At 39.4% G+C, this 25,545-nt stretch overlaps 3 protein-coding genes across 5 annotated transcripts; all 3 read left to right on the top strand.

The window, feature by feature from the left end:
• Positions 1–3,199: 3,199 nt before the first annotated feature.
• Positions 3,200–14,960, top strand: LOC103722935 (protein POLLEN DEFECTIVE IN GUIDANCE 1-like). Of its 3 annotated transcripts, XM_008813713.3 has the most exons (11): positions 3,200–3,952; positions 6,328–6,479; positions 6,952–7,055; positions 7,762–7,850; positions 8,059–8,132; positions 8,203–8,353; positions 8,435–8,602; positions 11,420–11,517; positions 11,634–11,756; positions 13,916–13,984; positions 14,075–14,960. In XM_008813713.3, exons 1-11 carry the CDS (start codon positions 3,388–3,390, stop codon positions 14,273–14,275), a joined length of 1,794 nt encoding a protein of 597 aa, XP_008811935.1. In that variant the 5' UTR covers positions 3,200–3,387; the 3' UTR covers positions 14,276–14,960. The 3 variants fall into 3 exon arrangements, with proteins under 3 accessions (XP_008811935.1, XP_038986079.1, XP_038986080.1); XM_039130151.1 differs by having other exon boundaries at positions 8,203–8,602; XM_039130152.1 differs by lacking the exon at positions 6,952–7,055 and having other exon boundaries at positions 7,766–7,850; positions 8,203–8,602.
• A 414-nt stretch (positions 14,961–15,374) lies between these two features.
• Positions 15,375–16,842, top strand: LOC103701603. The gene has a single exon (XM_008783738.4). The coding sequence runs from the start codon at positions 15,447–15,449 to the stop codon at positions 16,596–16,598; it is 1,152 nt and encodes a 383-aa protein (XP_008781960.2). The 5' UTR covers positions 15,375–15,446; the 3' UTR covers positions 16,599–16,842.
• A 5,689-nt stretch (positions 16,843–22,531) lies between these two features.
• Positions 22,532–24,637, top strand: LOC103701597. Its single transcript, XM_026809051.2, has 4 exons — positions 22,532–22,657; positions 23,280–23,591; positions 23,972–24,118; positions 24,247–24,637. The coding sequence occupies exons 1-4, from the start codon at positions 22,655–22,657 to the stop codon at positions 24,463–24,465; spliced, it is 681 nt and encodes a 226-aa protein (XP_026664852.2). The 5' UTR covers positions 22,532–22,654; the 3' UTR covers positions 24,466–24,637.
• The last annotated feature ends 908 nt before the right edge of the window (positions 24,638–25,545 follow it).

The following is a 25,545-nucleotide window of genomic DNA, read 5'->3' as shown; positions in this document are numbered from 1 at the left end:
TAATCCTACCGGCCTCAACCGTTCCCTGTCTTCTCGTCTTTCTAATTTATTTCTTCTGGTGCTCCGGGCTCCATCGTACTTACATTCCTTGGACCACAGGGGATAATTACATAAATAACAAATCCGGAACCCCACAAATTGGAACCCCACAGTCGCAGGGACGTTAGCCATCGTTGAGAAGCCCACGAATCCGGAAGGCCATCTTCGGCCCAAAGCCCACATGAGGGGATCCACGAGGCCCAATGTCATGAGTGTGTGCCTTTGCCCTTTAATCGTGGTTTAACATGTGTGTACTGGTGATTACCCTTGGGTAATCCCATGTGATTACAGCTAGATGCTCGCTTAAACCCCTACATTTCAAGTTTCTTAGAGAATAGGATAAATTTTCTTTCGAGATAGGCACTTCGCTTCCTGGACTATTTGAGGTTTTAGGAAGACGCTTCTAGGCTGAGGCTTTCGAAACTAGGCTTTCCAGGCTACTAACGGAAAGCGCCATAGTGCTTCTTAACGTAGCGAGCCTACGCATGCGGGTGCTTTCGCTATCTATATAGGAATTCTACTTCCTGTTCGAGTCGTAAGAGAAGAAAAAACTTGGTTTAACGGAAGCTGGTGTTAGGGTAGGGTTTAGAGTTATTTATGCTTATCATTGTTCTGAACCGTAAATATGCATCGATGTGCACTTTGAAGTTCTCAGTTCACATTTAACTATTTGTGATGCACATTTGTCCATACCATCAGGCAAGTTAGACATTTTACTTGGATAGTCGATGCATGCATTTAATCTTATGCTACATAATTATTTTTTTTCCAATGCAGATTAATTTAATTTAGCAATACACATCACCGAAGAAATAAATACACATAAAAACAACACGTATTTATTTTGTGTTATACACATTCGTTACATGCGGTGCATATTTATTTTTTTCCATTGCGTATTGCTTTAACCTAGCAATAATCCCCACTGAAATTATTGATGCATGTTCAATGTTTTTATACGACATGTGGCTTTACTTCTCAATACCCACATGTAAAGGAAGTGATGCAATTTTTTCGGTGAAAATCACTTTAACACAATGATTCATACTATTGAAGTTATCGATAAATGTCTAATGTCTACACGATGCATGAATTTACTTTATGATACACATATATGGCATATAGGGTGCATATTTATCTTTATCATCAGACGCAATTCTGGAAGTCGAGCATGCATTAATATATTTGCATATGCTTGTTTTTTGTCACTATATATTTCAGGAATTGCTAACCTGTGGACTGTGGTCTCCTCTTCCAAGTGATGTATAGGTCTAAGAGAGCAGCTCACACATCTCCACAAAGAATCCTCCTTGGATGCAACTGATATACAATAGTCGACCATGCTTTATCATATCATGCAAGTTACTGCATCCATCTGTAATAGGCGTCAGCATCATAAAATAAATTTGACAACCTACTAGGACTTACTATATCATGCAATGATGCAATATAAAAGAAATATTCGATGCGGGCAGAAATGACTGTGTGTTGGGTATCCAGATCGGTTTTACTCATGTCTTCCCCATCCATGGGCCCGGCTCAGCTACCCCTCTGGCCTCTGGGCTTGCAGCGACTCGAACTTGGGACCATGAGGTTAGAATCCCCGCCCAGTACCACTAGGCTACCACCTTGGTGGCAACTTTTGATAAGTCTTTTGGTATAAAATAAATTATGCATTCCTATTATAATGGATTGTCGATTTACTGCTTGATTCAGTACTTACTATCACTATGAACATAACGATCAACCTCCTGAATTATCATTATTATAGATATAATATAATTACTTGCCTAGTTTATCCTCTAGAGTTTTCTTAAAAAAAAGATATAAAATAATAGCCATTGGAACAACAGATATGACGTATTCTGACGTGAACTGAGTAACAATAGTAGCGATATGATATATTGTGATGTGAACCAAGTAACAATAGCAGCGAATAGCAATGCAATTTAATAAGGTCAATATCACATAATAAAATTTACTTTTAAAATAAATACAAAGACTAATTATTATTTCGTTGTTGAAGCATATAAAACATATCTAAAATCTCTCTCTTAATATATATATATATATATATATAATGTTTGTCATGCTACTTGGTGCCCAAAAGCATTATAATGATGGTTTTTAAGAGCAAGATTTCTATTTGTATAGCTACCTCTCAAAATTTTTCTCCTTCTACTCATATACGATGATGTTATATATTATAATGCTATGAATTATCATGTTGCAATGATTGCTTATCAAAATCATGTTTAACGCTATCAAATGATTTCAAAAAAAAGAAAATTATCATTCCCCTCTACCATATGTGATTATTTTTTACTATCTATAACCAACACAATTAACATTTATTTTTCCATAAGAATTTATTCTAGTTGCAGGGTTGCTATAACAAGTTATGGATTTTGAGATCCATGTTTGGAATATAATTATTTTAGATAATATTGGACATGCATCACACCAAAAACAAATCTCAAAATTCATTGCACATGACACTCAGCTTTGGAGATCAAGCTTTTATTCTCCATTAGACTTAATAGTTCTTACCGTTTATATTTCTTACTGTCAGATGTTAACAATGTGTTTTATGTTTCTGAAAATTATGCACATATATCTCCAATATTAAAAAAATATAAATTATTTGCAAGTCTTTATATGAAAATGGAGACTTGTTTGTGTAGGGACCTATAAATAATTATTCTTCATTAGTCATCACATCACTTAATATATAAACTTGTATGAATGATCAAAATTTCATCAATGAACTATTGAATAGATTTATTTTTAACATCTTCTAATTAATATTAGGATTGTTAAATAAATATCAATATGATGAGTAGTGACATGGGGAAAAGTCCTTATGCGTCGTGATGTGTCAAGCGGGGATTGGTGAATTTTTGAATGAAACCTCGTGTAAAAGCACCAAACCCCTGTTGGAACTTAGATGTGACTCCAAATTCCCTTTTGCTACCAAAATGGAGCCCCAAAGCGTTTTGGTTAAAATATTATTTATTATTTCCTTTTTTTTCCAAAATATTTCTACAGTCACAATTTCAGATTTTTTAGATATAACATAGGGACTTGTAAATGATTAATATTTATCCAGGGACGTATGGAACTGTTCCAGCGAAAATTTCCGCCCCGCCGCCCCCCCCCCCCCCCCCCCCCCGGCGGTGGCGGTTAGTTCTGAGGTGCTCCCCCTAAAGTCTCCTCGCTAGCGTGGGATCGCCACTCCTGCGATACTCCTCTCGAAACTTTTAGGGTTTCTCCCCTCTCTCCTCCCGCCTCTCTCCACTTTGCCCTAATCTCTCGGTATCGATAGAATTCCGTCGAATTCGTCCGCCGATGTCCCTCAGATCCGGCGGGCGGAAGGTCTCCTTCGACCTCCTCGCCAGCGACAGCTCCGGCGACGACGGAATCCTTTCCCTCCGGCCATCTGTCGTCTTCTCGAACGGTGGCGAGGACGGCCGATCGACCCGCCGGAAGCGGAAATCCAAGGCCTCGAAGAAAAAGAAGTTAACCGAGAGGGCGGCACTGGCCGAGGATCGGGGCCTCTTGGTGGGATTAGATCTTCAGAAGCCCGTGGTCGAGAACGGTCACTATGAGGATAAGATGGGACTCAGCGTCTCGAAGAGCAGATCGGTGGTGGAGTCCGTGTGTGAGAACACGGTGGTGGAGCCAGCGCCGGAGCCGGAGAGCTCCCAAGTGAGCTGTGTTTCTTTCGTGGAACTGAGGCAGAGGAACGCGAACGGGAGTGCTGGCGATGAGCCTGGGGAAGAGGAGACCAGCACCAGGGAGAGTTCCGCAGGGCAATGGAGGCCTCAATCTAAGGAAAAAATCACTAAGTTTGCGAAAGAGGGGTCGTTGGATTGGAATCGGGTAATGGCAGAAGATCCAAATCTGCTAGGAGGTAAAATCACTTACAACTTTGCTTATTTTAATAAATTTTCCTGCAATGCCAATTAGTTATGAGCATATGATCACTCAAGATGGCCAAATTTTGTGTTTAATGTGCAGTGACCCTCCAATTTTGCTTTTTAATTTCATAGGATAATTGACTTCCGAAAGAGTTTTGCCACGCTATGCCTCTGTTACATGCTTAGAGATATTGGTTTTGTCATTCAAAGGGTTGTGATGCACTTATGGGTTGCATGGATGTAGGGCTGAAAATGGATTGGACACGGATTGGATAACGGCATATCCATATCTGTATCCGTTTCTATTTGGTGAATGTGAATGTGGGTGCGAGATTGGATTTGACAATACAAATACAAGAGCAGATATAAGTTGGAAGCTTTACAGGTAGAATATTATTTGACTTTATGTTTTTTTGACTACAAATAAATATATAAGGCTCCCAACTTTCTTTTACTATTTTTCTAAACAAACAAATGATTATACAAAAAGCAAAAGAGATACAATTGTATTTAATTAATCACTTGACTCTTTAGTGGACCCTAATAATTTGCTGAATTACATTGACTATTGAGGATGCAATCAACCAAGTCAAAGATGTCACCCAATGGAAACAAAACTAAATTAAAGACAAGATGTTTTTGCTTAGTTCACTTTGGAGTTCAAGAGAACTATATCAAAGTAAATTAGAATTGCAACAGTGTCGTGTATCTAGATATGTATCAGGTATTTGTATATCTAGGAGAAGCCAAGCATGTGCATATATCATGTACACTCTTTTCTCATTATATATGTTATTATAAAACTTATGTTTCATGTTTAAATTTTCAAAGATCGAAATCCACGAGAAGGAGAGCAGCAATAACATCACTGCTGTTGCAGCAGCTAGCAAGCTGCAGGGCCATAGCTAGGTATCTAGGAAGCCCCACACGTGGCAAGAAGCAAGAGGGAGGGTAGGGAAGTAGCAACAAACAAGCTACAAGGCCACAACCAACACCTGCCAAGAAGAAGGAAAGGAGGGGCCAAGTGGAATAGATGCTAGCAATTACAACAAAAGAGAGAAAAAAATGAGGAGAAGAATGGATAGATGGAGAAGAGAGGAGTAGAAGAAAAAGTGGAGGAGAAGAAGATGAAGATTGGTTTGAAGAAAAAGCAAGAAAATCAACAAGAAAAAAAAAATACAAACTTGGCACTAACACTAGCCACTACCGTCACTTTGCCACTAATCATTGCCGACAGACCCGGTGGTAGCTGTTGATGAACCCACTGGCTATTGTTACATTGGTGATAGTCTCCAGTCTCCATTTGCAGTCTCGCATGTCCCATATAGGGCTCGAATAGGGAAAGTAAAGGGAAAATGAAAGCTGAAAATATATGTGGTTCAAGCGGGCTTGGCCTAGGCAGCCTTGTCAAATTAAGTGTCTAGGCAGGTGCCTAGGCAACCACTTTTAACAACATTGTTAACCATTGTCCATATCCAATTTTCTTAATGCATGTAAAAATATGGATATAGTTATGGTTTGATTCTAAAACTTATAACTATATCATGATTGATTTGGATACAGAAATGGATACAGACAGACATCATCTGATCCATTTGCACCCGTACATGGCTGTCATGCTTGTCATGTTGAGTTTTGATTACATTCCAGAGACTAAGAGAAGTGGGGTTTATAATGTGTGAGAGCCATTAAGATTCTCTTGTACTTGTCTCTTATCTTTCTCTTGTCTGTTTTTCTTAATAAATAAATGCCTGTTTGGAAGAGTTCTAGAATTTGTGACAAAAGTTTGTCTTCTAGGGACTGGATGCATAAGTTCAAGAATGACATTGCTTAAGGGGCCCTAGCATTGGGAGGGTCATGTGGAATTTCCCATGACCCCCATCAAAATCAAAATGAATTTGTAATGAAAAAAGATTGGCTTGTTTCATTCTCCATAATCATGGGAACGCTGATAACTGTTATTTGTTTATTTTTTCTGAGATGAAGGGAGATAAATCAACCTGCTTAGTTGTTATTCTTACTTCAAATGCTTGCTTGTGCCATGTGAGTGATAACTTTATTTAGTCATCTTGGAAACAATATGTCAATTATCTGGATATGGCAAAACACATTGGCAAACTTTTACATTATTTGAGATTCTAATTCTAGTCAAAAACTGGATATCAGAATTTTCTATACAGTTTGAATATATGATTATTGAGCTGCAATGAATAGTTTTTTCCTTTCACTTATTACTTTACCAATATCACTTGTATACTAACGTTTAATAAATTTTGTTGCACGCTAGAAGATTTTCTTCTATTTACTTTTTTTGACCCAGTGTATACTCATAATGGTACATCCATTTGCATTTATGTATTGTTTGCAGAAGTCTCATCTTCGGACAGATCGCCCATAAAATACTTTATGGGAGAGATTTATGGTGGTAATTCACTTAGAAGCACAATACCTGCTGGGAATGAGAAGAAGCGTCAGGGGGTCTATAATACTATGTTCCATGTTCCTTGGAGATGTGAACGGGTATACCTGCACTTCTGATGTATATAGTTGGATTAGTTATGAAATAGTCATAGGCCCAATGTTCAGTAATATGTGCAGGGATTTTTCTTTATGGTAAAATTTGACTAGAAATTTGGCACAATTTAGTCAATGGACTAGATATGATTTGGTTCTTTTTGTGGTGTTGTGCTTGCACAACTAAATTGCTGCTGCTAAGGCAATAGCTTTCACAATCCAGCATTGAGCTACAAATCCATGACATATTACCGTGATCTTATCAAGCTTTGAAATCTTGAGCATACTGCTACTGTTCTGACTCGATATTATGTGCTGCATTGACCTGTATCAACATGGAGGTATTGTCCTGTTCAGTGAAGCGTGAGTAGATGTGGGCGGACATTTAAAAAATTGCAGGAGTTAGCTATGGTCCTTTACTTTTATCATCCTTCTTTGTTAGGGAATAGCACCTCTAATGTTAATCACAATTTTGCAGCTTATTGTTGCAGGCTTCTTTGTCTGTTTGGATTCATTTCTGTCATTGCTAACTATTATGCCAGCACGAATTCTTATGACCATTTGGAGGGTGCTGCACACCCGGTGGGTTGCGATCTGTTCATGTTAATTGTTTTTCTGGAATAAAAAAATTAGGCTATAAGCCATAAGTCAGTTTTGTGAAAGTGTTTTTCTATGTTTTTATATTGCTTTGTTTATATTTTAGCCTTTAAAATCTAGTTCTCTTCATTAATGCTTTTATGATGTATAAATGGCATCATATAATCATTATGGACATAGGAAGCATATATTCTCTTAAGTTGCACCTAAGATACCATTGAGTTGACATCAGTACAGGGTCAAACAAAGACTACATGCCCTATGTAGAAATTATTTCTTGGAAGTCAATAGTAGATTAGCAGTAATTCTATTCTTGAAAGCTCTTCATTGGTACTTGCCTTTGCATTTATCTGAAGTAATTCCATGTGGAGGCCATATTTAGAGATTGTGTATTCCTTGCGTCAGCAGGAAACCGAGCTACCTATAGACTGCTGGAAGTTGAATTACAGTCTGCTTTGCAAGTCGATTTCCTTCAACTGCTTCATGCATGTCTTGCACCTATAGCAGTTCACCTAATTATCTTCCAGATAGGTTGATCAGGTTGATCTTTAATGAAGCATAATGACATGTTCACTCCCTGTAATTCTTTCATTTCACTCATTTTTCTACTTTCTGAATCACTATTCTGTTCATGGTCCTGATGTTCACTGACCTTTAAAAGCTACTCATTAACCTAACATGTTCATGGCAGGCAGTTTCAGAGGCCAAATGCTGCCGAGTTATCAGATTTTGGTTGTTTCATTGTGTTGACTATAGGAGTAATCACGCTACAAATGACAGGTCGGGTAAAATGTCCATTTTATTTACATTGCCTTTGATATTCTTGTTGCCTGTTTTGATTCCTTTCGGCCATCTGTTTGGTCACTTCTAGCAATATTTTTTTTTTTGATGGTAAGGGAGGCAACGGCCACCCTACACTTCTAGCAATATAATCTTTGTAGGCATTACATTAGTACATAATCACTGCAATTGTTTTCTCACTCATCAGATATCAGCCTAATATATCATATCATACGTGGACAAGGAATAGTCAAACTCTATGTGGTATACAATGTATTAGAGGTGAGAAGACAAAATATAGTATTTTGTATACATGCACCATTACTGATACAAATTTTCAAATTCATGGCAGATATTTGACAAACTCTGTCAATCTTTTGGCGAAGATGTTTTGCAAGTTCTGTTCAATTCTGCAGAAGGGCTTTCAAATTGTTTGCCAGACAATATGATATTTCAACTGATGAGGTTCATTTTGGATGAAGCAATAGCCATCATTGCATTTGATATCCTTTATGACAGATGGTTATATTTTATTTTCATTTATGTGGATACATTTCTGAATTGCATTTCCTTAAGTAGGATACTTGTCCATTCTTTCATCTTATTGGCTCAGGCTATCACTTTATCAACTTGCATTATTGGCCACAACAATGCTTTGCTGGCTCTACTGGTGTCAAATAACTTCTCTGAGGTTAAAAGCAGTGTATTCAAACGTGTTAGCAAAGAAAACCTTCACAGTTTGGTATACTATGGTGAGTCAGTTTCTTTCTTTTTTTTCTTCTTAATTCTTATTGAACCAATAAGAGGAAGAGTGGGGCTGGCTTGTTATCATTTGCCTGTTGTGAATTTATTGTTTTGGCATATTATTTATGTTCTAGGCTTAGTTGAGTTATTGCATGAGGGTTCATAAAGCTCATCCAAATAGTTGGAGCACATTCTGATAATTATGGTTATCTTGGAGAGGCTTACTATTTTTGTACAAAGGTGCAATCAACAAAATTTTGCTCATGGAGTCAACTAGGTGATGTGTTTGTGTGCCTCATTTTGATCCTTGTTGGTCAAGATTGAACCTAATGATCAAGGAACCAAATACTGAGTACTGCTCATTGCTAGTATAGTATATGATCAGTTTGTACCTGTGTTGGCCAAATCCATGCAGTTTTTGGCATTTGAAGTGATATATGATCACTTTGTTGCTTTGCTAGCTTGATAGTAGTTCATAAAGCATCCTCAACTATAATGGGTCATTATCATTATATTGTTCATTATGGCTATTACCGGCCTTGGATGGTATGCGCAATTGCACATGATACTAGTGTTTTGAACCATTTTAAAATAGTCAAACACATAAAATTGGATTTTTTAAAAACTTTCGTTCTCCAGTTTTTCCCATTGCTTAAAATTTTCTTAGTTTTTTATTGTACTTAATCATCTTTTAGTTTGTATAATTTAGCTAGTATATTCAATTCCTCAGTCATGGCATGTTAGCTAGTAGAATGTCCATGTTGATATGGTACAAGTATTGGCCAGAGATGATATTGCACCCAATACTAATATCCAAACCCTTATGTGTGATTTACATGAGATGGAGGTATTGTAAATTTCATCCCAACTCGCTTGAACAGTAATAGGGACCTAATGGATATTTTCCATTATGTGTGGTTTCATTCACAAGATTTCAGTCTCTCCTTTGCTAAATCCTGATCACAAGACAAAAACGCCAATGAATTGCACATTAATAATCAAGAATCACGCCAAACAAGCTCCTAATGTTCATTTTACATTCTTATATCAAACTTCGACCTTATGCTAGATTTTTGTGAGCATCGCATAAGAATCAGAATTCAACTTTTAGCACATAATGTGAAGATCTAGATGTAGGTGCATACATTTGAATGTGCATTTGCGTACACATGCACAATTGCTGTTGTAAGTATGAGTTGCTTGATTCCTTTTGCTCCCCCTTTTGTTTACTCATACACGCAATATATGTTATATAGGTATATACATGTATCTATGCATGTATATATATTGGTACCCTGCATCTATATATTTACCATACACTTAAATATCAAGGACTGAGGTGTTGGTGCCATCGGCATGCCGGCTATGGCACAAATTGTGCCATTTCAAAATGAAAAGACCTTTGGTCTGGTATGGGTGGTACTAAGCTAGCATGGCATGGTCGGGTTGGATTGGCACTTGAATTCTCAATACATACACATATCTATGTATGGATACCTTCAAATTGTGTGCTCCATTGGTTTTGAATCATTCAATTGTCTAGCAAAGATTTAATGTTTTAGTATGTAGTCCAACTCTCTCTATCTCCCTCTTATATGAATATAGAATATATGCCTGTGCATATGTATATACTGTTCACTCTCCTCCTTGAAGGATTGTGTTCTCAATCCTATTGACATAAAATCAATGATGGAAATTCTATATGAAGGATCAACACACCCTTGATCGTGATTTACAGCATAAAAAGTTCCTGCAAACCAAAACTCATCTATTTTGGAAATCATTTGCCTATGCATCAAATGGTCCAAAAATAGACTGTTTTAATGGCTTCATATGATGTTTTGCATGATTTATAATATGGAAGAATCCAAATTTATTGGATTCTGGTTCATACATGTTATATGATGTGTATATCATAATCAATGTCGTGGATTATCAATTTGTGCCTGGTCATATAGTGAACACTAAGATTATTGCTACCATCCACTTTTGTGCCCATTTGATTCATAAGTAGAAGGCCAAACACATGATTTTTGGTTTGTAGGTACTTTTGAGAATATAGATAATGCTCAATTGTCAATTTTTAAATTAAATTGTACATCACTGATTTTGCATCGGTAGGATTGAGGCCTTAATCCTTTTGGAGGAAAATAGTCGCGCTCTCTCTCTCTCTATATATATATCTATTTGTATGTATACACTTACGTGTATATATAGATATAGATACATACATAATACATCCCATACATATATACATATACTACACGCATGCATGCCTTCATGCATATATAAATACATACATATATATCTATATCTATACGTATATAGTCATACTACACATTTTACTTTAACTCCTTGAAAAAGGAGTTAATGATTTTAAAATCACCTATAGGCCATCCAAATTATAATCTACAATATAGAAAAATATCTAGAAAGCAAAATTCATATATTTTGTTGGCCTTTAATCTATGCACCAAGTTGCTACAAAAATAAACGATATTAATTGTACTAGTGTAGTATAATATATGACAGGGCATATAAATTGAAAATCCACTTGATGGATCATTTCAACATATGTTAAAATATGGGTAGGTTTAATTCACTAGATTTTGATGATTAGGTTATAGTAAAATGTAGTATCATGGTATTAAAACCATCTATTTGGACACATACTTGATGATTGGGTTAGAGACCGAGATTTTGTCTATATATATGTATGTGTGTGTGTATGTATATATATATATATGCATATATATGGCAAAATAAATAATCTGATTTCTAAACTCATGGTTCTTACCTTTTTCACTATTGATTTTCATATCCAGATATCATCGAGAGGTTCCACATCACAACTTATGTGTTATTTGTGCTATCCCAGAATATCTTGGAGGCTGAGGGACCCTGGTTTGAGAGTTTTGCTATCGTAAGTTTGTCTTTTACTATAAGCATGGTTTTGGTTACCAGAAGAGTGAATGCATCAGAACTTGTCTCATCGGGCTTATATCAGCTAATATTTTTTTGTATATTTTAATCCCCCAGGATGCCCTCCAGGTTTATGTGTGTGAAACATTTATTGATACAATCAAGCATTCATTTCTTGCAAAATTTAATGAAATAAAACCCAGTGCGTACTCAGAGTTTCTAGAAGACCTTTGCAAACAGGTAAATCTGCAATTTCATCTACTAAATTTCTCTGCATCTATCCATCCTAAAATTAATTATTTCATTCTTCCTTTTTGGGCTGTAGAATATTTTTCTTAACATATCCAGCTTTGAAGCTAAATCAGCTGTAATAAATACGATAGAATTATAATTTCTCAAAAGTTTGCCTTTCTGAGTGGATATGTAGTTATAGACAGACAACATAACATAGACATGCATAATAATTACTTTAAAAACTTTTAGTGAGAACATCTTGATAAAACTAGGGGAAGTTGTGTTATACTTCTGATCAATTTTGGAAATATTAGTTTTAGGTTGCACTGTTGCACTCCATGTATGTTCCTATGCAATCAAAACCAATTGCTTAGATCTTTAAAATTAATTTTTTTTTGAAGTCAGTGAACGGAGATTGGTGCGTTGAGAGGACATGGTTAACTTCCAAAGTCTAGTTAGCTGTCTGAGCTATCTCCCCTCTGTGGCAACTGGCAAGACATTGATGCAGGAAAGCAAGTTGTGAGTAGTTTGGGCGGAGCTTTTAGCAGCGTAATTTGGGACTAGGGAGCAGAATGTATCTCAGGGCTCATACAAGATTCCCAGCACTATTCTCATTTTCTGTTTTGGGCTGAATTTTTATTATAATCCAGCTATCCTCAATTTGAAGCGAAATGATTAGTTTAGAGAAGTCCACAGAACCTTGACAGCTTATATATATATATATATAATTATGTATATAACAATTAAAAGAGAAGAAAAATGTTGATAGAGTTCAGTGCAGACTAAGCAACTAATCCTTTCTAGAAGAGCAGTGCTACAATTTTTGACGAAACAAAATGTTTAATATTGAGGAGGTTGACAAAGTAGTCCATTTGATGGCCTCTAATTTATCATTTTGGTTCATAAAATTAATTATATGAGATTGCATATCTGGAAAAGAAAAATATAGTAGTTTTTTTGAGACAATCAGCACCAGTCTCAAGAAACCAATGTGGTCATTTGCCAGAAAGTAGATGGAGGTTATATTCTTGCAAGAAAAGATGAGAAGTAATCCACTAATACATAACTCACCTTTTTGTATCGTCTGAATCTTTTTCCTGAGACAATAATCCGAAAAGACTTGAACTTCAAAAGTTCCTATAAACTGCCAGTAACAGCCAACTAATCTAATGGCTATTGATATGCCAATGAATGGACCAGGTCACTGTCCCCTTTTCTTAATAAAAGAATTTAAAGAAACTTTGTCAAAAGGAACATATCATTCAATATGTACTAATCTAGGTTTCAACTTTTCTATCACTGTAGGTGAATTTGTTATGGATATTTAGAAGTGCCAATGCTTTCTATGGTAAATTCTAGATTACAATTATTGGGGAAAGCTTTTAAAAACTAGAGATAAAAGTGAAAAAAGGAGTAGCTTCTAATTGAAAATGATGTCCAAAGAATATTATTTCCAAGCCTTTCTTAATTTTAAATATATTATATGAAATAATGTAGAGTGAGAAGCAGATATGTTTTAGAAGTACACTTACATGATTAGCATGTCTATAAGACTAGAAAGGAAAGTCTTAGAGCAATATGGTGTTCTACATTGTATGGTTTTAAATGTTCTGCAATTTAAGGGTTCTAAATATAAAAGCCAGGAGTTGCAGATATGAGAATGTTAAGGTTGATGTATGATACAACAAACATTAGGATGAGAGCAACTTTAAGCATGTCAGTTATATATTGGAGACTTGGCAAGTGGAGAATCAACTGTGATGGTTTTAGCATGTGCAACTTGGACTTGGCAAAATGCCAATGCTTATTTGATGTTCTTGGTTAAGGCATCAAATTGTTTATTTCTTTCAACATTACCAATTCACACGTTCACTGCATGCCTCTTTTAACATTTTTGTTCTTACTGCAAGAATCAGATGAGCACTAGCCAAAATTTACCGCTCTTGTGGATTTAGCATATAACTGCTGGTGTATTAGATTGAGGTAGTTGGTTTGAAATGAGCAAAATCCTGCATTTTCCATTTATGTTGAATGAATCTTTCTTGGTCTTCAGTTGGCTATGCATTTTTTGTTGTTTTCCTGTTAAAAGAATCTTGAACTAGTAAATTCTTCAGTCTCTACTAAGAATACACAGCTCATGGTTTGTTTTCTATGATCTTGTTCAGACGCTGAATGAGAAGCCTGATGAGCGTCGGAAAGACCTTACTTTCATTCCTCTTGCACCAGCCAGTGTGGTAGGTCACTGCAACCAGTATTTTGATCCATCGATGACTACTAGTTGGTTGTGGTTATGTATCAGAGAACTATTCTCTATCTTGCTTCAGGTCATCCGAGTTCTAACTCCAGTATATGCAATCGTTCTTCCATATGGTCCACTCCCATGGAGGTTATTCTGGATCATCTTCTGGTCAAGCCTGACCTACATCACGCTTGCCATTTGCAAGATGCTTGTGGGACTGAGCCTTCGCCGCCTTGCCACTTGGTACATGAATCAGCAGCTTGAGAGCAAACAACATGTCGACTGATACCTTTGCTTGGTCTGATCTGAGTAAAAGTTCTCTAGCCTGAGGCTTATGATGAGGGTTCAGTCACGCGGTGCAACATCACCAGCCCCCAGATAGAGGTGCTCGCCGGACGGAGCGGTTTCTTGCCTTCATATTAAGTTGTGCATGAACGATACAAATCAAAATACACCTCTGTGCTCCAATTCTTGTATCCATTGAGATCAAACTCCTGGCATCTTGCTTGAATTTTGCTTTTATATGGCTGCAAGTCCCAGGTGACTATAAAGCAGAAATAGTCCTGAAATCTGGTAGATCTCCGTTTCATTTTTACCTTTGTTTACCTGAATCAGGTGACTATAAAGCAGTATGATTTTATGAATTCTTTTACAGGTTAAATACTCAAAATATGGTGCTAGTTTCATTAGTGTCGTTTCTCACTCTCTTCCGTCCTACCCGCTGCAGCATCTCTCTGTTTCCCATAGTCTCCGTTTTGTTACAATTCCCCATGCACATCTTTTTCTAATGCTGGATTTTGACTTTGCCATGGTGAGCCGGGATTCAAATGGCACGGGCAACTGTCGAGGACTCTGCCGACCAAGTCCTCAATATTATGTAATGCGTCCTTAAAGCTGTTTTCAATGTATCCCTTGGGCAATCACCTTGCTGACTCTTATTATATTAAATAAATAAACATTATCTTTGCTTCCATCCCTGCAACAGGACCGTAACGTTTCAACCCAGTTAAATTAGGATAAATTTTCCTCTTTTAAATGTTGTTTATTTCTAAAAAACTCTTAAGCTTTGTTGCTATTACCTCAATCCAAATGCAAGAACATTTTTAAATCCCAGGGGGGTATTTTACGAGCATGCTACCATGTTGGCTAGCATTTCATTTTTCGCCGCTCTCGGGAAAGGATAACTGCACGTCGTTCGATCCATCTCCACTGAACTTGACCGTTACATTTCCTAAAAGGTTCTCAACACAAGAGCGTGAACTTCCCACCCAAAATCAAACGGTCAAATGCAGGTAGCCTGTATTTAGACCGTGTTCCTGGTAAGGTAGGTCTCTACCCGACAACCCCTTTATATGCACAGATACCCACCTTGGCGCACTAAAGGAGGGAGGGGGGGATAGAGAGAGAGAGAGACAGAGAGAGGGAGATCACACATCCCACAGCACACCTAAGTCCCCATGGACTCTCTCTCTCCCCACCGCCACCTCTCCCTCTCCCACCTCCTCCTCTTCCTCCTCCTCCTCGCCTCCTCCAACCTCCTCACCTTCTTCCTCTTCTCCTCCCACTCAACCTCCTGTCCTTCTTCCCTCCAAACCCCTTCCATCTCACTTTCCTCCTCTCCACCCCCTAACCCCTCCCTCCCCTCAGAATTCCTGGCGTTCACCTCCCCCCAGCCCCTCCCCTTCGGTCACAACCACAACTTCGACTCCGCCACCCTCCACCCCCCCGTCGGCCTCCCCTGCCCCCTCTTCCCCTCCGACCTCGCCGCCTTCCTCTCCTACCCCGTCAACGGCTCCTGCCCCGACGACGAGCTCCTCGCCCAGAAGCTCCTCCTCCGGGGCTGCGAGCCCCTCCCCCGCCGCCGCTGCCGCCCCGCCGCCCCTCCCCACCCCTCTCCCCCCCTCCCCTTCCCCCTCTCCCTCTGGTCCCTCCCCCCCGACAACTCCGTCCACTGGTCCGCCTACTCCTGCAAGTCCTTCGCATGCCTCGTCGCCCGGAAGCACTCCAAGTCCTTCGACGACTGCAAGGACTGCTTCGACCTCGACGGCCGGGAGAAGCACCGCTGGGTCACCCCCTCATCCAATCCCCTCGATTTCACCATCGACCAAGTCCTCGCCGATGCGAGCCCCCCGGGCTCCATCCGCATCGGCCTCGACATCGGTGGCGGCGCCGGGTCCTTCGCGGTGCGCATGAAAGAACGCAACGTCACCATCGTCACCACCTCCATGAATCTGAACGGGCCGTTCAACAGCTTCGTCGCCGCCAGAGGGGTGGTGCCGCTCTACATCAGTATCTCGCAGAGGCTGCCGTTTTTCGATAACACTTTGGACATCGTGCACTCCATGCATGTTCTCAGTAACTGGATCCCGACCACGTTGCTGCATTTTATTTTGTTTGATGTGTACAGGGTTCTGAGGCCCGGAGGCTTGTTTTGGCTGGATCATTTCTTCTTTGTGGAGGACCAGATGGAGGAGTACGTGCCGGTGATCGAGAGCGTCGGGTTTAGGAAGGTGAGGTGGGAGGTGGGGAGGAAGCTCGACCGGGGGCCGGAGCTCGGGGAGATGTACATCTCGGCTTTGCTAGAGAAGCCATTGAACAACTCTTGGTAACCATTAAGCTCATCCTTCCTGTTATCTTTCTCTCTCTCTCATTCTTTCCTGGTTAGGTTTGAGTCCGGCAAAGAGTTTAATCAAGCTATGATCGGAGCATGAGATTTTTCCTAAGTCTTATTAATTATTCACTAAGTATTACTGTCTCTACGAATATACCTAACATTTAACATGATGAATCCTATGGGTAACTATTGAAAAAAAATAATAAGAAAAGAAATGGGAAGATTGTAGTTCCCATGTACAGGTGGTTTCATTTGGATTTTTTTAGAATGAGATTGCTTTTAATTTGAGATTCCAGCAGTTAATAGCGCAAAAATGCTGCTACGATTGTAAGTGGATAAGTGAAGGTACAAAGATGGAATACGCCTAAGTTTCGGCCGATGTTGACCCTGAATTTTTTGGTGGCGAGCGCGTCATGGTTTCGTGGTGGAATCCCTTGTTTGACCGCAAGTGAGTTGGTGGAATCCTAGTCGAAGCTGTTTGTTGAGATCAGTAATCCGTATGCTTCAAGGCCTAACCTAGTTTTCTAGCAGACTACGTTCTCGTCTTCTCTTAGAACCGAGGAGATGTCGATGGAGAGAGCATGGTGAACTATTTCTATGTAAGGGGAAACCAGAGGATACTCTGGTGGGGGCTTGAAGTAATTTTGATATGCAAACATTAAAAATTATAATTTAAGGGAAAAAAACATATTGATATGCTAAGGTTTCGTTTTAGTAGCTGTGGATGAGGACTTATCAAACAATCCAGCAGCTGTTCCCCCCCATGATTTGCCTTGGAAATTTGGATTCCCGTGTGAGTTCTATCATCTAAAACCAATGATTAGAGAAATTGGTTGAGCAGCTCACTTGATCTATTCAGGAAAAAAAAAATGTTGATGTCTATCCAAGGATCCAATAGAACTAGTTACAAGGTGGAAGGAGAAGCATGATCCTCCTAGCTGTTGGCTAAAGAGAGTACCACGTTTGTTTGTCATGGATTTGATTAGGGTGCTCTTCATGAATATGAAGATGATATCTAGCAAAGAAACTGGGCATTGCCTCAGTAGTCACACCCTCTTGCTTAACAACTAGAGCATTGCCGAAAACCTAGACATCGATAACACGTTGGTTTCCCTAATCCCTCCCTTTCTCTCTCTCTCTCTCTCTCAAAAAAGATAAGTTTTACAAATTTGAAGCCAATGCAATCTTCTAAGTTTGGATAGATCATGGTAGTAGGCTTATGAATTTTCATATGGAGAAGCAATGGATTAGCTACTTCTTAAACAGTAAACTCATGTTGATTCCGCTGTCTAGCGATCATGTAAATTTCTTTTGACTACGAATGTCATTGAATATATAACACCTGTGCGTGGATTACTGCACAAAGCAGCCGGATGTTACAAACAAGTCACTTTGTAAGAAAGGTTTCAGGATAGATAATAAATATGGTATAAATTTTTCATCAGCATAGAATCAGGTGCTTTTTGAAAATATAATATTAGCAGTGCCCCATGAAAATATGTAAATATTATTTTCCAAATCCATTTGATGTCACCTGATGACCAAACAAGGCATAGTGGATCAACTATCTTCTAGAATTTGTAATTTTTGGCTAGCCAAGTGAAGCTTTTGCTCTTTCAATGAGACAACGTTGCACATCCTCTCATCTAATGTCTTGATATGGTCAATCAGACATACAAGAATTTGACATGTGTTATTTAACGAACAAGGCAGATGGCTATGGTCCCACTCAATTCCTCCTTAGCTGGACTCCTTTCATCTATATATATTTTTTATCTATTCCGTTATAAATAGTTGAGTTAGAGATATAATAAGGTGTATTAGCTTGTTTTCCTTATCGTCATAATAAACATAACACTCTCTCTCAGAAAATCCTGTACATCACCACAATTTTAGGCAATCCCTCCAAGAATTATTCATCATCCCTTCTTACCATGTTAGAATTTAGATGGTTCACTCAATGGTTGTGGGTTGAGTCATTGTCAAATCTTTAAGATGTGCTGGTTGTGGATATTGACCGCAATATTTATTCAGAGAAGATATTTGTAAATTAAAGGGGAAGCCGATCCTAGACATGATCCACTTTTGTGATCAATCGTAAATAAGCGCAATAGAGATGTTCCAAATCAAATTTCGTTCCGAGCTTAGAAGGAAAAAAATGTAAGAATGGAAGAAAAAAAAATGTGTGAATTTAATTATAGTCTTCACTGTTTCCGAGAGCCTATCTGATTGACGCATTGGAGGGTCCCCTACTGGTAGTGCTGATCATGGGCTGGATCTTGGACAAGAACTCTATTCATTGTTAATCGGGCTTCAGGTCAGGCTTATATAAAATTTGATATTATTTATGCCCAAGTTTGGCCCATGATCAACTCTACTTGCCGAATACTCTCCGACAAAAGAATATCTTTTGTTTTTGCTATTTCAAATCATATCCAACGTCGGAGAGAAGGTTCGAGCATAGTCTCCTCTTCCTGATACCATCTCAAGAACAACCAGTATTGAAGCCATCGACATCTGAGTATATCGACCACCACCTCGCCATTTCAGAGGTACATCGCAACTTTCTATCAACCTCTACGGTCTTAACATTTTCCAGCAATTCAACTAGTTCGGTGCTTTGGGCGAATCAATTTTCAATGGCAACATGATACATTTAAAAGTATGCAAAGTTTGGTGCTGCTAACTACGCAGACCGATTGTGATGCTTAATCGACCAGCAACACTTTTTCTTCTTTTTTTAATTCAAAGAACAGAGCTCTTGCACGACAGAAACATCCAGGCAAGTCGATAACAATAATAATAAAATTTTCTATTTGAGCATGAATGAAGTTTATACTAGTGCTAGCCTGCTATCTAATTTGTTACATTTCATGGAAGAGAAAAGCCAAGTGCCCGCAACATCACCCAATCTCAAGTTTATCTTGAAGAGCCACCAAATCCCCGTGAATTTTATCAGTTAAACTTGCTTTCAGTGTACAACAGGCCGAAGCACCTAGATATGAGAGGAATAGAGGTGCTGCTATCTACTATAATAAGATAGTAAAAGTTAAATCATCCTTTTGTTAATAAATATAATCTAAATCTATGAACTATTTAGTAGTGCCAGATGCGTCTCTCTTGCACATATGGCAAACTCTTTTTCAACATAAGAAGAAAGGGTCTTATTTGGTGAACTAAAACATTTAGCATCTTTTCAAAACGTTTTTAGGTGGTCTGATTGTTAGATGTTATACAGCAGACAACCAAAGCAGCCGTACAGATCACATTTATAATAATGAGCTTGGCCCATGCCTCCTATGGCAGATATACAATATTTGCCAAGATATTTCTATCAACTTATGATAGAAAACATTTATGTGTTACAAAGAATAATGGCTAAGCTATAGTTACAAAACATAACGGATGACATTTATATAGGCTTAGCTATGCTTCCTCCAAGCTCTCCTAATGGCTAGCACACATCTCATGAAGGGAAAAAATTTGGATGTTGCTGGATTTTTCAATCTAATGTGGCACCGGTATGGCACAAGTAAAATAAAAAAGGTCATTGGGAAAAAAAAAACTAGTAAATCGCACCAATCCCCTTACGCCGCATTGGAAAGGGAATTGTAAGGCAACCACAATCTAATTATTGAAATTTCACAATCATGATATTTGAAATGATAAAAATATCCATCTTAAAAGTTGAAATCTTTTTTTACCAAAAAAAAAAAGAGAAAGAAATCCTTGAGGGATTAAATTCATTTATGACAGCAAACATGATGGATGAGATGTGCTTCAGTCAAACTTAAGGACTATGTAACAATAGTTGAGATGTTTAGACAAACTTATGAGAGAATATTTATGCAGTTTTGGTATGTTCTCATGTTGTCAAACATAGATTTATGTAGGGGAAAAATATTGGCCGATGATCTGCATGTAAAGGAGATACAACAATTATTTAGATTTTTTTATAACTTATGATGTGTATTATATATGGATGATAAATGTGATAATTGTTGAGATATTTTTGCAAACTTATGGTATATAATAGTTATATATGCTTGGCATACCTGTCATGTTCTCTAACATAGATTTTTTCGAAAGAAAATCCTAAGCATAGATCCTCAAATTTAATTTGGCATGAGTGACCTTGATCCAATCCGGTTTCTTGTTCGGATCCTAATTTTGGATCCAGACCTGATCAAGCCAAGTCGGATCCACTGCTACAATTTTTGACTCAACGGGTCATTCGGGTCGGGGTCGGGTTCATGTATAACCCGAATCCAACCCAAAAAATTCGGATCCGGGTTGGGTCCGGGTCGGGCCAACCCATCCATGGCTTTAGAACTTGTGTTTGCACCTCTGCGGGCTTCCAAATAATTTTATAGATTCGGGTCGGGTCTGAATTCAGTAAATCAGGACCTGATTTGGAAAATATAACGAGTTCAATTTTAGGACCCAACCTGGTCTCATGAGTCCTCCAAAATGGGTCGGATCGAATCTAAACGGGTTGGGTCGGGTCGGGTTACGGGTCAACCCGACCCATTTACAGCCTTAATCAGGAGGCAGGGTTAAGAAAGAGAATTTATCTTGAAAAAGGTGCCAAAACTTTATGAATTACATTAATCCCCTCATGCTATATTAAAGAGGAAACTAGCTAGTAGGCGATCATGCCACATACACGGAAATTTCACACTAGTGCATGAATATGTAACATTTACATAGGCATTGCTATGATGCCTTTGGATTTTAATGCGAGCCATCAAACCATATATATTTAGATCAGTGGTGTATGATGTGTTTGAGTCATGCAGACAGCAACAGACATGACAACATCAGAATAATTTTGTAAACTCATGACAAATAATATTTATGCAGCAAAACCTTCATGCTTTCATCTTGGTAATAATTAGTGAGTTTGGATTCTCTTCAGTTGGTGACTGAATTAGAAAGGTCCAGTTTTAAATTATCTACTATTTATATACTGTGAAAAGAGAGGTGGCCGCCCAAATGTCCTCGCATAGATGGGCCTCCTCAATTTCGGAATCTCTCCAATTTAACTCTGAGTTGGAGAGCATTTGGATTGGACATTTGCTTCGGCCAATCTGTCTCTTTTTAGATGCACAAAAACTATTTTTCATAAAAGTATACCAGGTAATTATATCATATTTAAAATAATAAAAAAAATACTTTATCTAATTTCAAAAATAACAAACCAGTTAAATGGGTAAAACATTATATTTTAAGCTCCATTGGACACTTGTTTTGCTTTGTTGAAAATAAATGGAAACCGCCCAAACTCTTCTCTTACACTCTGTGCACCGTATGGCTGTATATGCCAGCAATCACAAACGTTTATTTTTATAGCGGTAAAATATTATATCCTACATGTTATGCACCATATGGCCGTGCACACCACTAATCACATATTTGTACAGTCTCCACTCATCAAGCACGCATCTCGGTGCACTACTATAGAATATGTGCAAGTATGATTGATGGCATGCACGGAGTGTAAAAATAATTTCTTCTAGATTGATGCAATGAGATACGTGCTTGGCACAATAGAGCTTATGAAAATAGATGGTTGTGATTGGCGGTGTGTGCATGCAGCGCAGGGAGTAATCTCTCAAACTTCTTACTGCTGGTCACACAGTAGAGCTGAGATGGCAGCCATGATGTGGCGACTCCGGCAAAGAGAGTAACGTCTTTTGGACTGCGCAAGTTCCGCTCGGGATGGCGGGAAACAGCACCACCCAAAGGATCGGCGGCCACACGTGTGGGCCGGCATTTTAGGGTTTCCGACACGCCTCACGTGGGGTCCATGGCACACCATCCGACGGCTCTCGTCGACGCCAATTTCTCCCCAAAGGTCCAGATGCTTCACAGATTTCGGCCATCCCGTCGGCCGAGATGGTCGGCCCGGATCATTCGGCATTCCCTTCCCGCTCCCCTATATTAACGTCCCCCCTCGCCATGCGGCCCGCGCACGAGGCCCGATCAGCTTTTTATTCTCTCCCCCCTCGCTGCGCCGTCAAAAGTTAGAGGGGACGGCGGGGGAAAAAAATGGTAATTACTCGTCTTTCGCACAATTCCCTCACCAGCTTTCTACTTGTTTCTACCTTAATTTTCTCTCTAATTTACTCCATACTTTTTTATCAGTGTTTTAGGTCTTGATTGTCTGTTAGAGGAGTAGAATTGTGGATTGTTTTAATTTCGTTGTTGATTATGATTTTATGGACAAGTTTTGATCTAATTTTCCATCCAAGCTCTTTCTTGTGTATACTCTTCAATTGCTCATTGCTTCTTTGTTTTTCTTTTAATCTCGATCATTTCTTATGGCGAAGAAATAACGTTTTTTTTTTAATCTTCACCGCTTATTGTAATTTTTCCAGCAATTTCGAACAAAATTTTCGTCTAAATTAATAACTGTTTCATCTGTTCTTCACTTGTAATCTATTCCTGAGTCGGCAATTCTTTTTCTGTTTCCTATTTTTAGTTCTAATCTAGATCCTCTTAAAAGAGATACGGGATGATGAATTAAGGATTCTAATCATAAAAACTTGTTATAAATTTTTCTTTATCTAATCTATGAATCGTAGATCGAATTAAATTATTCTTCTAATTCATACGGTATTATTTGTGATCTAAATTAATTTTGGCTATGGCTATGATGATGACGGATATGAAGGTGGGGTACGCGTTCCACTACAAGAACAATCTGGAGCAGGAGAGGAGGAGGAGGAAGGAGTGGAGGAAGCCTTCATGGCTGGAGCCGCTTCTGAGCACCAAGTTCTTCGGGCTGTGCGACGCTCACAAGGAGATGAGGAAGAGCGAGGCGAACACTTACTGTATTGACTGCAACCAGTGCATGTGCCCCCACTGCCTGGTCTCCTCGCCGGCGCACCGCCGCCACCGCCTGCTCCAGATCCGCCGGTATGTCTATCAGGACGTGATCCGCATCACGGACATGCAGAAGCTCATGGACTGCTCCAAAGTTCAGGTGATTTCATCACCTTCTAGTTTTCTTTGATTTTCTTAATATTAATAAAAAGGAAATTTTGATCCCTCGCGGTTAATTTTTAGTCCTTTTCTCAAGTTTCTTTAATCTATTGAGCTCTTGGACTGTGAATTGCTTGTTATTCTCAGCTCGCCGCAGTATCTCCGGTTACGAAAAATAAAATCTCATGTTTTTATAATTATGATATTATTTTTATAGTTCTCTTCTTCGATTTGTCCGAGAAGGATTCCTGCGTCATTCCTTAAAAAGCACGCCGACTAGATTTCCGCAATAAAAAAAATGATGAAAAAGGGAAAGTAAATGATTATTTTAATAATTTGCTAAGGTAATGACGCATAATTTTTAATCTTTGCTGCGTTTAGCCGTATACGGTGAATGGCGCCAAGGTGCTGCTTCTCAACCCGAGGAAGAACTGCAAGCCGACCAGGATGCACCCCGGCGGCGCCAACTGCCGGATCTGCGGCTGGACCCTCACCGAGCCCAATCGCTACTGCTCCCTCGCCTGCAAGGTATACTCTCATCTCCTCTCAGCATTTCGGTCATCTCATTTCATGCCATGAAACCATGCATCATTTCATTTGAGTAGAAGAGAAGTACAAAAAAAATATCCTACTTACATATAATTTTCGATTCTCAGGTTTCTAAAGTGGCTGCATCACTCGGAGCTGACGACGGGAGCACTGGAGGCAGCCAAACGGAGTCGCTCTTCGACCATCTGATGGCGGACATCGAGGCCTATGACTACTTGTCTTCTGATTCCAGCGAGGGGAGCCGTGGCCGTTGCACGGACGCATCATCTCCCAAGGCCATCATTCGCCGGAGGAAAGGGAACCCCCGCCGGGCTCCCATGAACTGAACTGAAATCCTGACGCCGTCCTTTTTATCTCAAAATAATTAATAGCGAATGCGTTCCATCCGTCTCCGGTGGGTCCCTCTCTGTGCATGTAATTCGGTTGTACAGCATAAGCGCGGAGGAGCCGTGGTGTTGTTGAAACATTTTTCCAATTTTTATAATTTGATAACATTTTTTATTTCAATCGTCATTATTAATAATTCTCTGGAATGATATGCTTTGTTATCTTTTATGGTTAAGTATAATATGGTCGAACTTTGTTAGAATAATTAAGGTTGGTGGGTGTTAATATAAGTTGGTTATATGATTAGTAATTATATGGCATGCGGGTCCATCCACTAGTGCACCGGAGGCTTGGCGTCGATTTGGTGGGGCCGGTCGTGGAATTATGCGATGAGTCGGGTCAGGACCCGGTGCAACTTGAAACCAGAGCCGATTCGTTCGACCCAACAACCCAACCTTACCCGAGAACCCGATCTGCATCCACTCCGTAATACGGCAATTTGCCGCGAAGAGAGAGGACTCTTCCTCTCTTCCTCTTCCTCGACCCATTAAGCTCCATCTCCTCCTCTTCCTCGAGGACTCGCCCTCGTTCCCCTCCCCTCCCCCTCCGGCGCAGTCCTCTACCCATCCGCCGACGTCCTCAGCCCCATACATAATCAAAATTAGCAAGGTCCAGACCGATCCGGTCCAGACTTCGGCTTGCTTCCCATGCACGAGCTCAGTAGCTTGGGACGTCAGGCCAGATCTCGAGCTTTTCGGATCTTGGCATCGAGAGGGTGAGGAGAGGCCCCAGCGGCGGGGAGAGAGGGAAAGGGAGGATGCAGCGGCGGCGAGAGGGTGAAGAGAGGCTGCGACGGCGGGTAGAGGGTAGAGGGGAAGGGGAAGCATCACCTCGACGCCTCATCCAGTGCTGGCCTGGGGCCTGGGGCCTGGGGCCTGGGGCTGGCTACCTTTCAGGACCGATCCTGGGCCTGGGCCTGAGCTCATTACAAATCATGATAATAAAATTATAAATTAGGTTCGGGCCGGATAGATATGAATCTGAGCACAACCCGTTTAGTGGCTGGGCTCTAATTTCAG

This window comes from Phoenix dactylifera, chromosome 9 (assembly GCF_009389715.1).
Source record: "Phoenix dactylifera cultivar Barhee BC4 chromosome 9, palm_55x_up_171113_PBpolish2nd_filt_p, whole genome shotgun sequence".
NCBI classification, from domain to species: domain Eukaryota; kingdom Viridiplantae; phylum Streptophyta; class Magnoliopsida; order Arecales; family Arecaceae; genus Phoenix; species Phoenix dactylifera.
This window is presented reverse-complemented; position numbering and strand designations above follow the sequence as displayed.